The following is a 12,254-nucleotide window of genomic DNA, read 5'->3' on the forward strand; positions in this document are numbered from 1 at the left end:
CAGGACCCCGCTGCCTCCCCTAGTGGACTCACCCCCTCCTCACCCCAGTTCTTGGGGGTCCATCCGGGCCAGGCTGGGCAGTCAGCCAGCTCACGCCCCCCACCCGCTCCACCTGGCAGACCCGGGGCCCCGATCCCACGGGGCGGGCCCGGAGCCGGAGCCTCTCGCATCCGCCCAGCGAAGCGAGGAGGGCTCGGGCTGGTTTCCCCGGGACGAGGCCGCGCCCCTTTGGAGAAACACCTGTTCCGACCTGCCAGACAGGTTCCTCCCCCCCACCCCCCCGCGCCCCGGCGATGCTGGGCGAGCAGCTTGGGGAGCCTCGAAGCGCAGCGCGGCCGAGCGGGGAGCTCAACCAGCGGCCGGGCATGAGCGAGCGACCCAGCGGGCCCTGAGCGCACGAGGCCCGGCCCCCGGGGGATCCGCGCGCCCAGCTGCAAGGGACCCCCACCCAGGGGACAACCCCCCCCGCCAGGCACCGCGCTCGCTCACGGAGGAAGATCCCGGCCCGGGGGGGCCGCTGTGAGTTCCCCACGCGTGTCGCTGTGAGTTTCCCACGCGTGTCGTGACAGCGACGTCATGAGCGGGTCCTTCGCCCCGGCACCCGCGGCTTGGAAACTCCTGCTGCTCTGCCTCGCAGCCTCCGGTGAGTCGCCCGGTCCCGTAGACCGGCTCGGGGCAAAGGTCCTGAGCAACTTGGAGCGAGGTTGCCTTGGTCTTGCCTCAGCGCGGGGGCCAGATTCGGGGGTTCCCCGGCGCCCTCCCAGCTCCCCAGAAACACGGATCCGGGATTGGATCCAGAGTTGCCTGCCTGGCTCTGGCCCTCTGCCCTCCGTGCGCCCCGGACCCCGCCCTGCAGCGATGTGGGGCCCTGGATCTCCGCCTGAGAACCCCCTTCGGGTTTGGGGGGGTTACTTTGTGTAGCCCCCCTGATTGCAGTTCATCCCGCGGCTCAGATCCTGCAGGAAACCCAGTGCAGGGCGGGTGTGTGTGTGGCCTGGACAGGATCGGGCCCGTGGACAGGATCGGGCCCCGTGTGCTTGTGCAGAGTGCTATTGTTGTGGCCGTTGGTTGTCAGGTGTTTTCAAACATTCTCCTGCATGGAGAGTCCCTCCCCACTTTCCCCCTACAAGGCCTCCCCCCACACCCCATTGCAACCCCCACAAACCGAGCAACCCCCCTCCCCTGACCAGCTTGTGCACCCGGAGTTCCACCCCAAGCGAAGGGAGCGCCTTGCGGGGCTGGGGGCTGGCTCTGGGGTGGGGGGCAGGCAGTGGGCCATTGGCTAAAGGGACTTCCAAGGGATAAGAAACTTGTTCCCTTGCAGAGGGCTCTTTAGAAGTGAAATCATTGGTGCTGCCTTCCAAGGGGGTGTGTGTGTGTGACCCCCCCCCCCCCCCAAGAGATGGGCCCCATAGAGCAAGCTACTCCCCAGGCCCACCCTAGCCGGGGTTCGCTGCTCCCCCCCCCCCGTGCTACGTGTTGGCACCCCTCCCGCCCTGGCAGCCTCGCAGTGACTCGACAAAGCTGCCCCTTCCCAGCCCTGCCCCCTGTCAGCAGAGCTGCTGACTCAGGCTTTAGCCCTGTGGTGGTGGCTCCGGAGCAGCCGTGACTCAGAGCACGGCAGGATCATAACAAGCCGGGCTGGGCAGGGCCGGGCAGGTGAGCAGGTCCTCTGTGTCTGTAGAGCGCTCGGCACAACGGGGCCCCGACCTGCTGGGGGTCTCTGTGCCCCACGGTGGCTCAGATGGGAAATGCTGACGCCCTGACGTCTCGGTTCTTGGCGTAGGAAACGGGCCAAAACCTCAGCTGGTGTCAGTCCCCAGAACTCTACTGAAGCCGGGAGGGCAACTCCGCTTGACACCGGCTAAGAATGGGCCCGGGCCTCCTTCCCTTGTGCCCAGGCAGTCGTTCACAGCCGGGCCTCGCGGGTGTCCACGGCCCATTGAGTAGCACGTGACGCCCGTTTTGCACGGGTGTGAACGAGGGCACGTGGCGCAGAGTGGATCGGGCAGCTTGTCTGACTTCGCTCAGTGTGCGGAGAGTGGATGCGCCAAGATGTGCCCCCCGGGATCTATGATGGCAGAGCAGCTGTTGCAGTGGGCAAAGGCAGATATGGGGGAGGGAGCCCAGAGAATGCCCTGGCCAGGGCACCAGGCCCACTGCGTGTGCTCAGGGCAGGCTTCGGGCCTTCCTTGTCTTGTGTAGCTGAGCGGAAGCTGCTGTGTGAACGGGACGCAGTTGGCACCTGTCTCTAGGACCAGGCCGCTGGCTGGTGACTGACTTTTAGGTGGCACTTTGGCAGGGTGTGGTCCTGGCCAACCAGGTTCTTATTAGACAGGGTGTCAGCTCTGAGTGCCTCTGGCTAGCAGCTAGGAACAACCACCAACCCCGACCCTACCGGGGGCAAAGTGGGCAGGGGGGATGACCCCCACCCCCTGCCCGTGGGCTGCTAGCTGCTCCCAAGAGCCTCCAGCTCCGACCATTGATCTGCGACTCTCACAGCCCACTGCCCTCAATGCCCACAAAGAGCTAATTTGCATGTTTAATTGACACCCACCTCTTTTAATCATTGCTTCCCTAAGTGCACTCTAATCAATGCATATTAATAATAATGACGATGATCCTTTATTAATTATGGGGGAAGGCTTCCGGTTTCCTCTGTTCGTCAGCTGGAGAATGTTGGAGGGATTTAACCGGGCAAAGCCATTTCTGCCACCGCTGCGGGCACCCGGGCGCTGTTCACCGCAGGGGGGATGGGAGGCCAGGGCTGTGCTGATAACAATCACCGAGCGCTTTCATTCCGTCAGCTCTTGGGGAGGAGCAGGTGTTTCCTCATCAGTTTCAAGGCTGTCTCCCTGTAGTGTTGCCTTTTAGTGGGAGGCTGCCTGTACATTCCTGCCCCATGAGGAGAACCTCGTCCATTTCATCACTGCACACTCATTAGCTGCTTTCCAGACAGGTGACGGGAGGGTCTGTGCTTTTGCAGACTGGGTCAAGAGACGTTGCTTGTTTTCATTTAGAGAGGGGCCTGATCCTCCAAGTTCAGAGCTGGGTTCAAAGCTGGAGGCTGTCTGGATCCGGCGTTTAGGTGTGGACCCGGCTATTGTGGGTTCTTGATCCTGCCTCAGTACGGGGGATGGATGAGATGACCTCTCCCTGTCCCTTCGAGCCCTACGTGTCTATGATTTAATGATTGTTCCCCCCCTTGCCTCCTTCTCCGCTTCTGAGCTGATTAAAGGTGAAAGAACGTGATGAATCATGTGCCCTCTTCACTGTTTTCTTTTCCCCCTTTCCCCCTCAGCTGGTCTGATGAAAACAGACACTTTGCTAGTCAGTTTCACTTCCTGGTTCTCATGTGCCAGCCCCTGTCACTTGTCTGGAGCCACCTGTTCCCAGTTGAAGCCTATGAAACCTACGATCCTGGGCGTGTTTCGTTCCATCTCAGTGTGTGTGTGAGTGGAGGGGTTTAAAACCAACTAGATTTGGGGCAGAATTTGTGACTCACTCACTTGGCGTGACTGTGCCCGGGAGGAAGGTTCTGGAACCCAGACCGGGCCAGCCTGACACAGGAGATGCTTTAGAACCCAAATCCAGCTCCATGTTTTGGATCCAAACCCCAGCTCCCAGGAACCGGTTTGGATCTGGATCCGAACGTTCCAGCTTTACTCTCCCCTGAGAGCCTGGCAGGGGCTGAGGGAAGCTGGTGTGGGGGGGGAGATGCCCAGGTTATAATCTTCCTCCTTCCAGCTCCAGGATTCCTTGACACCTCCCCATGTTCTGCTTGTCTCTCCCAGTGTTAGTGACTCTTGGGCGTGGGGGTGGCTCCAGAACTCATTGTCTTCCCCTCCCTTATTCCCTTTCTCTTGGTTTTTCTGCCTATTGTATGTGTCCGGGCACATCCTCGCTCTGATCACACGCAATACCTGCTATAGGGGAAGCCAGGCGTCTCCTCCCAAAGCCATGCTCCGTAATCAGCTCTCAGCAGCCAGAGGGCTGCTAATTGTTTAATGCGCCGCGCTTGGTGAGGATCAGCGTGGGTCTTGCTGTAAACAGTGTGTGTGTCTGTGTGTGTATGTGAGAGAGAGAGGCGGCAGGCGGGTGTGCAAGTGGCCTGGGGGCCCTGGGGGCTCTGTCCAGTCTCCAAGGGAACCTCTCCTTTGACTCTGGTGGGAGTTGGATCAGGCCCCAGAAGCATGAGCTCCAGTCACAAGCACTAAAGGAGTCAGTCACTCCCCCGGCTGGGAGTCAGCAGCCAGGGGTGTGTGTGTGTGTGTGTGTGTGTGTGATGCCTACTGAGCCAGCTGATTAGCTGTGGGAGTGCAGGTAGATGGGTGTGCAGGACCATGTGTGGTGGGATGGACACGTCTGTGTCACAACAATGCCCTGCACCCCTGGGAATCGCACTGCGGCCAGATCTTCCCCCATTTGTAATGAGGCAAGGCTGACCTTTTAGCTCCCCTGACTATGCGCCAGCGGTGAGTGTTGCTTCCCCCAACAAGGGCTACTTCACTAGAGGATAACAACCTGCTACTGCTACCAGCTATTGGAGCTTCTCCTTTATCTCCAGTGGTTGGTCTCTTTGCTCAAGGTCCTTGTTCAAATCCCGCTGGTGCCCTATGGTGGGGGTTACAGCTCCATGAGGGACTCAAGATGAGGAATGAGTTTGTTATGCTATACTGCCGAGGGGCAGTCTGGCTTAGTGGCAAGGGCACTGTATTGTGACTCAAGACACCTGGGTTCTGTTACTGGCTCTGCCACAGACCTTAAGTAAGTGCCACCCCTGCTCTGTGCCTCAGTTTCCCCCTCACCTTTTGTCTGATTACACTGTGAGCTCGTTGGGGGCAGGGACCGTCTCTCGCTGGGTGTCTGTGCAAGACCCTGAAGTAATACAGAAAATAATTCTCCCTGATTTGTGGCATAAAGATGCTCATCTCCTTCCTGCTGTTCGGGGCTCATCTGTCTCCGTTCCTGTGTGCCTAGCATCACCTGGTTAAGATCGGATGGTTCTCTGACAGATCAGCTCTAGGGATTATTCGGGGGGCAGATCTTCGGCCTGGGTTAGCCAGGAGGTCGGACAAGACAATCACAATGTTCCCGCCTGGCCTTGGAGTCTATGAAGCGATGCCAGGGAGGTGAGACCCTTGGCTCAGACTTCCTCTCGGCTGGCGTAACCCGATGGTTGTTGTGGAGTCCAGCCTGGGCTCTGGCACTGTACTGCCCCACTCTCTCCGGCTCCTACACCCCGGCTGACTTGTCCCTCCCTCTCTAGGGGACGGAGGAGGTCAATGGATTAGAGAGATTCAGACTAATCGAAGGTGCTTACAGGGTGAGAAGGAGACAGTGGAATAGCTGCCTCTGCCATCTGAAATCTTTCAATCCAGCCGGGGCATCTCTGTCTGACAGAGCCGCTCGGGCTCGCACCGGAGCAATGGGAAGGGACCGGGGTGTGGGAATCCCTGGGGGAGGGTGTCGGGCCTGGGATATGCAGGTGCTCGGACTAGATCGTCAGCATGGGTCCTGGCCTTGAGAGCTTAGGGTGAACTGGCTGCATTGAAATCAACAGCAAAACTCCCACGGACCTCAATGGGGCCAGGATTCTGCAGTGAATCCAAGAGAGTGGCTGTAGGGGCTCGCTCGGGTCTGTGGTGGGGCTCTGCGCGAGGATGGGGGCTTCGGATCCCATTTCCCCGGCCGCGTGGAACGGGTGCTGTCACTGCGAGGGGCTCTGTCCCGCTTTGGCTGCCCTAGGATGGACCCTGCACCCAACCGGGGTGGATCCCACTGCAGGGGCTCCCCTGAACGGCTAACTGGGGAGCCCCAGGGCCTGAAACCTCCAGCAGTTCCCCAGGACTCTGGTTTGATTCAGCGGCATTCGCCCTGCAGGGCAGGAGGAAATGTGACACCCCGAGACTGGAGACTTTGCACAAACCCAGCCTGTGCGGCCGGAGAGTGGGCAGGAGCCAAAACCACTCGTGCCCCGGCCGTTGGAGCTGGTCGTTCGTCACCGCCAATAAAACTGCTGAGCCGCTGACTCCCCAGCCCTGTAACCGCGCAGAGCAGGCCAATTAGCTGTGGGTTTCCCCCTTGCATCGGGCTGGGCCTGCGTCCCGTGCACCTGTCGGGCAGCTCAGCTGGTCCCGAGAAGGATCTGGGGAGCCCCAGGATTCCTTCGCTTCTCCCCCTTGCCCCGGGGCATATGGTAACGGGCTAATTTCTCTAGCAAAAGCCCGCGGATGGGGGACGGGCCCCAACCCACCCACTGGCCCGGTCCTCCCAAGGGGAAATCTGTCCACTGCCCTGGGAGAGCTGCAGGCTTCCCGGGGGCAGGTCTGACTGCAGGAAGGGTGTGGGAGGGGGAGTGGGCCTGGCACAAATGGATGAGCAGGAAGGAGACCAGGGCTGGGAGTGAGTCTCCAGCGTAGCAGGGCACTAACTGTGCCAGGCGAGGGGATGAGACCAAGCCTGGCAGCAGAGCACGCCAGTGGGCACCGGCCTTTGCAGGGCTCCCGGCTTAAGAGCAGATTGAGCCAGGGGCGTCTTCCCCCAAGCCAGAGGGCCCCAACCTTTATCTGAAGCCTCCAGGGACACGGAGCTGGGGGTCCCGGGAAGCTGCCCTGCCTGCAGTCATTTCTCAGTGGTGCTTCTCTGGGGGTCTGGCAACTCTGTACCCCGCCCGCTGAATTCACCTTCCCCGGGGTCCGAGCAGGCTGTGCTGGGGGTGGGGGAGGTTGTCCAATGTGCCCAGTGCCTCCCACGGTGACCCGCTGATGGGTTGGGTATGGGGTAAGCTCTGGGGTGACATCAGCCGCCCTGGGTTCAAGTCCCAGCACTGCGCCTCAGTTTCCCCCTCTGTAAAATGGGGCAATAATCCCTCCTGTTCATCACCCTGGGTGTGGTTTGTTTACCCAGACTGTGAGCTTGCCAGGGCCGGGACTGTGTGGGTACAGCCATGGGGCCAGTCGTTATAGGGTTTGGCAACTTCTAGTCTGACTTTGGGCCTTGGATTGTGAGCTCAGTGGACCTGCGACTGTCTCTTATTGTGTATCTGTGTAGTGCCTGGCATGACGGCGGGGCCCCCTGGTCTCACTCAGAGGCTGTGCAGCTCCCTGCATGACAGCGCCCCCCCCACCCCCGTTCTCGGTTGAACCTTTAGATGCGACTGTAACACCAGTAATAATAAGAACCAGTCCCACATCTCTCATGTGGCTGACCAAGGTGGCCTGAACTTTGACAGTTGTTCTTCGCCGTGGTGTGTCTGAGAGACGTTCACGCTGACCACGAATCTGCTCCCTCAACTCACACCAAGCAGCCTTACTCCAAAGCGATCAGTGCTGTATTCCCAGAGGAAGGGACTGTGCATGCACATGGGGTGAGGCTCCACCCATAACGGGAAAGATTGGGCCAAAAAGTTCCCACAGAATTTCAAATAACCACCAGGCCTGCCAGCCGGCCTCGCACCCGCAGGAATCATTGGATCTGTAATGGTGCCGTAATTTTTGAGTGCCCTACGCAGCCGCGTATGCCTAAGGATGGCCCTGGATCCGTTCCCTCTTGGTACCCACGTGCTGAGCCAGGGCTCTGAGTGCATCAGAGCTAGTGAGAAAAGAATCCTTGAATATCAGGGTTGGAAGGGACCTCAGGAGGTCATCTAGTCCAACCCCCTGCTCAAAGCAGGGCCAATCCCCAGACAGATTTTTGCCCCAGATCCCTAAGTGGCCTCCTCAAGGATTGAACTCACAACCCTGGGTTTAGTAGGCCAATGCTCAAACCAAAGAGAATTTCTATCTCCTGGGGACAGTCCAACAGTCCAGAGTTTGTTTTTCCCCCCAATCGCGATGAAAAGTCCAAAACTCGAAATATTTGACGGAACGAAACATTCCGGTTCGGAAACACTGAAATGAAATGATCCAGTAATATCGCAACAGTATCATACGGTCGATTTCATTGGCTGAGCTTGCGAAGGTCTTACCCTCTACTTGATGGCATCTCTCTGTCTGTCAGTCTGTCTGTCTGCGACATGTTGTATGCAGAGTTGTTGTAGCCATGTGGGTCCCAGGATGTTAGAGAGACAAGGCAGGGGAGGGAATACCTGTTATTGAGCCAACTTCTGTCGGGGAGAGAGACAAGCCGTCGAGCGACACAGAGCTCTTCTCCAGAGCTTGTCTCTTTCACCAGCCGAAGTCGGTCCGATGACAGAGATTACCTCACCTGCCTTGTCTGTCTGTCACATGGTGATGACTTTGCAACACCACAGATGATCAATTCCAAAATTTCAGGGAACGTTCTAGGCACCAGGGGGCAGAACCCAACTGGTCTGGGGGAAATCTGGAAAACAGGAAAGGGGGCGGAATGGAGGACCTGTGGAGCCCCAGCCATGCAATTAGCGCAGCCACCCTCGTTATCTGTAGATCCAACAAGTGGAGGATGGCACCCAAAGTGAAATGAAACAGAATGCAGAAGGCGAAACAAGCTCCCCCATTTGGAAGCGTTTCCGTTGGACGTTTCATTCCGAATGGAGCGTGTCGGTTATGACGAGACACAGGCCTTTTCCAACGGCCCGTCGTAAATATCTCGCCCCGCTCTAGCGTGGGTTGCTCCGTTCCGTCGGAGCCCTTCGTCGGGGCCGTTGGACAGAGGCTGCGTATGTGTTGGTCCCTGTCATCCATGAGCTGGAAGAGCCGGGAAAGTCCTGCCTTCATTCACTGCCTGGCCTGTCGGCTGAGCCTGTCCGAAAGAGGCACTGCAGTCCGGGGCTGGGCTCACGTAGACCAACAATCAACCGACTCCTGGTCCCTACTTTGTGCGGCTTTGCGTTACGTTTTCCCTGCAGGCCCCGGGGATGCTGGGCACAGAGCTGGAGAGGAGCAGGCGGTGGCTGTTTTTCTGGTTGAGTGGGTGTGTTTCGCCGGCTTAGGCTGCGGGTGTAGTTAGCTTTATGGGATAATGAGCTGGGAGGGACTCGCAAGGCAGGGACTGGGGGTGGGACAGGCCGGCTGGGTTGCGAAAAGCAGGAGGGGCCCCGGAAACTCTCCCCCACTCTCACTGCAGGGGCTGGGGGGTGCTTATTTCTGGGTTTTGTGCATTGACTTTGGGGGTCAAACCAGAGGAGGAAGGAGCCGCTTGGCGGGTCTGTAACTCCGGCCAGCTCAGGACCCCAGAATGTCAGGGAATCTGTCCTTTCATCCACCCCACAGCTGGGTTTGTCTCGTCTCGTCTCAGGTGGGGAAACTGAGTCACGGAGCAGAGGAAGTGACTTGCCCAGGGCCACTCGGTGAATTTTTGCCAAGACAATGGAAAGAACCAGGAGTCCTGGCTCCCAGTCATCCATCCGTCCATCTGTCGGACAGGGTGTGGACCGCTGCAGCGTGGAGGCTGCGGTGACCTTCAGTGCAGTGAGATTCGCCAGCTGCACGTCCTGCCTGAGGGACCCCAGAGCAGCTGTCTCTGTCCCCTAGTCAGCAAGGCTCTGCCCCCTTCTGGCTGCCCATCTCCTGTGCTGGGCATCTGACCTTCCGCTCTTCCCAGCAAGCTGTGGCAGAGAGACCGAGGGTGGTGTGAAGGGCAGTGGAGGAGGTGGGGGTGTGACGGGGGGTGGGCATTTGGAGGCTCTGAAGGGCGTGTGGTACAGTCAGCTGCAGGTGTCCCCCGCCCTCCGCATTCCTGCCCTCTCGGGGATTGTGCCAGGCCCAGCAGCTTTGCCAGCTCCCCGTGCCAGCAAAACAAAGGTGCTTGTGCAATGGGGGCGTGAACCAAACTGGGGGGGGGTCTGATCTCTCATTCCAACCGTTGGGTCCCCCCAATCTCTCAGGGGTTCTAGGGAGCAGATGCCAGCAGCATGGTCCCCCCAGCCCCAGCATGGTCCCCTCCACAGAGTCTCGACCTACCCCGCACTCCTCCTCCTTCTCCCGTGGGTGCTACGGTGCCTTTCATTCCCTGCCCTTGCAGAGGTTTATAGGGCCCTGGGGCGAGAGGGGGCCAGGCCCAACCGTCCCCTCTGCGGGTTGGGCAACCAGCGCTGAAGCAGCGAAGCCAGCAGGCTGCAGCCCTCGTTTGGCCAATTAACTTGATTGCAGCCCCGTGGGCTTTGGTGTTACAAGCGCTGGGGAATACAGGGCTAATTGCCCTGCATTTCGCTGACAAACCAAAGGAGCCGGGAGCTGGTGGAGCCAGTTTGGGGCTCCTTTAGTTTTGTTTGACCCTCCTTCCTCTGGTGCACGGGTACTGTGCTGCTTCCAGCCCAGCTGCCCGGGCACTGCCACAGACACCCCTGGCACCGTCTGGCCTGGGCCGGGAGCTCTCGGAGTCCAGCACCTCAAAGGGCGTTGGGTACCTCCGTAGAGGCCAGGCCAGGCCATCCCCTTACTAGGGCAGCAGTAGGCAGCGAGGAGACACACGCAGGTGCCACGTTGCAGAGGCACTAGAGAGCGCCAGGGGGCGTTGTAACGTGTGCCAGACCCCAGACACGTTTATACCCTGGCAGAGCCGGGACTAGAACTCTGGATCTTTGTCTCCAAAGCAACAGGCCTCTTCCCCGGGAGCAGCAGGGGAGGCTCCCCTCTGCACAAGCAGCGTTAGGGCTTTGATGCTGGGAAGGAGCGTTTCCCGGCCGCGTCCAGAGAGCGCGAAGAGCAGTGTTCGTCGGCACGTGTGCCGGTGATGGGACGCAGGGCCCGCTACGCCCAACCTTTTCTGTGAACCTGGACCAGCTCCTAGGGCGGGGGGGAAGGGGCTGGCTGCAGGGAGGAGGGGGTTGGCTGATGGGGAGCACAGAAATGCAGGCGGAGAAACAATCCATGCAGTTGCTGTGCGGTAAATCGCCGTGCACGCAATTGCGAGGGCGATGTCTGTGTACGTCCTTGTATCTTCCTGCTGGGGCCTTTGCATGCTTGTTTTTCCTGGAAATCTGCCTGGAAGATTGGATCTGGAGGGGCTGGTTTGAACGCATGCTGGGGAGAGCGGGTTGCATGCCCCAGGGAGGCTGGTGCGATCCAAGGACCATGAGGAGGAGCTGTGCTGGTTGCCTGGTGTTGGGAGCTGTTCCCGGATCACCGAGATCCAGTGGATAGCAGAGCGGCCGGGAAGAGCAGGGAGCCCCAGCCTGTGGTGCTCCAAGCTAGATCAGTGAACATAAGAATGACCAGACTGGGTCAGACCAAAGGTCCATCCAGCCCAGTATCCTGTCTGCCGACAGTGGCCAATGCCAGGTGCCCCAGAGGGAGTGAACCTAACAGGTAATGATCAAGTGATCTCTCTCCTGCCATCCATCTCCACCCTCTGACAAACCGAGGCTAGGGACACCATTCCTTAACCATCCTGGCTAATAGCCATTAATGGACTTAACCTCCATGAATTTATCTAGTTCTCTTATAGTCCTAGCCTTCACAACCTCCTCAGGCAAGGAGTTCCACAGGTTGACTGTGCGCTGTGTGAAGAAGAACTTCCTTTTATTTGTTTTAAACCTGCTGCCTATTAATTTCATTTGGTGACCCCTAGTTCTTGTATTATGGGAATAAGTAAATAACTTTTCCTTATTCGCTTTCTCCACATCACTCACAATTTTATAGATCTCTATCATATCCCCCCTTAGTCTCCTCTTTTCCAAGCTGAAAAGTCCTAGCCTCTTTAATCTCTCCTCATATGGGATCCGTTCCAACCCCCTAATCATTTTAGTATCAGAGGGGTAGCTGTGTTAGTCTGAATCTGTAAAAAGCAACAGAGGGTCCTGTGGCACCTTTAACTACTTCTGTTCGTCTTAAAGGTGCCTCAGGACCCTCTGTTGCTAATCATTTTAGTTGCCCTTCTCTGAACCTTTTCTAGTGCCAGTATATCTTTTTTGAGATGAGGAGACCACATCTGTACGCAGTATTCAAGATGTGGGCATACCACGGATTTCTATAAGGGCAATAAGATACTCTCCATCTTATTCTCTATCCCCTTTTTGAATGATTCCTAACATCCTGTTTGCTTTTTTGACCGCCGCTGCACACTGCATGGACGTCTTCAGAGAACTATCCACGATGACTCCAAGATCTCTTTCCTGATTAGTCGTAGCTAAATTAGCCCCCATCATATTGTATGTATAGTTGGGGTTATTTTTTCCAATGTGCATTATTTTACATTTATCCACATTAAATTTCATTTGCCATTTTGTTGCCCAATCACTTAGTTTTGTGAGATCTTTTTGAAGTTCTTCGCAGTCTGCTTTGGTCTTAACTGTCTTGAGCGGTTTAGTATCATCTGCAAACTTTGCCACC

The 12,254-nt window shown here is 57.9% G+C and overlaps 1 protein-coding gene across 2 annotated transcripts in view; it reads left to right on the forward strand.

Moving 5' to 3' along the window:
- The first annotated feature begins 295 nt into the window (after positions 1-295).
- NECTIN4 (nectin cell adhesion molecule 4) overlaps positions 296-12,254 on the forward strand; it is a 47,605-nt gene continuing 35,646 nt past the window's right edge. For both annotated transcript variants that reach the window (XM_054011406.1, XM_054011408.1), the window contains exon 1: positions 296-643. In XM_054011406.1, the coding sequence (XP_053867381.1) occupies positions 577-643 (67 nt within the window). In that variant the 5' untranslated portion in view covers positions 296-576. The remainder of the gene's footprint in view (positions 644-12,254) is intronic.

This window comes from Malaclemys terrapin, chromosome 21 (genome assembly GCF_027887155.1).
Source record: "Malaclemys terrapin pileata isolate rMalTer1 chromosome 21, rMalTer1.hap1, whole genome shotgun sequence".
Classification (NCBI taxonomy): Eukaryota; Metazoa; Chordata; order Testudines; family Emydidae; genus Malaclemys; species Malaclemys terrapin.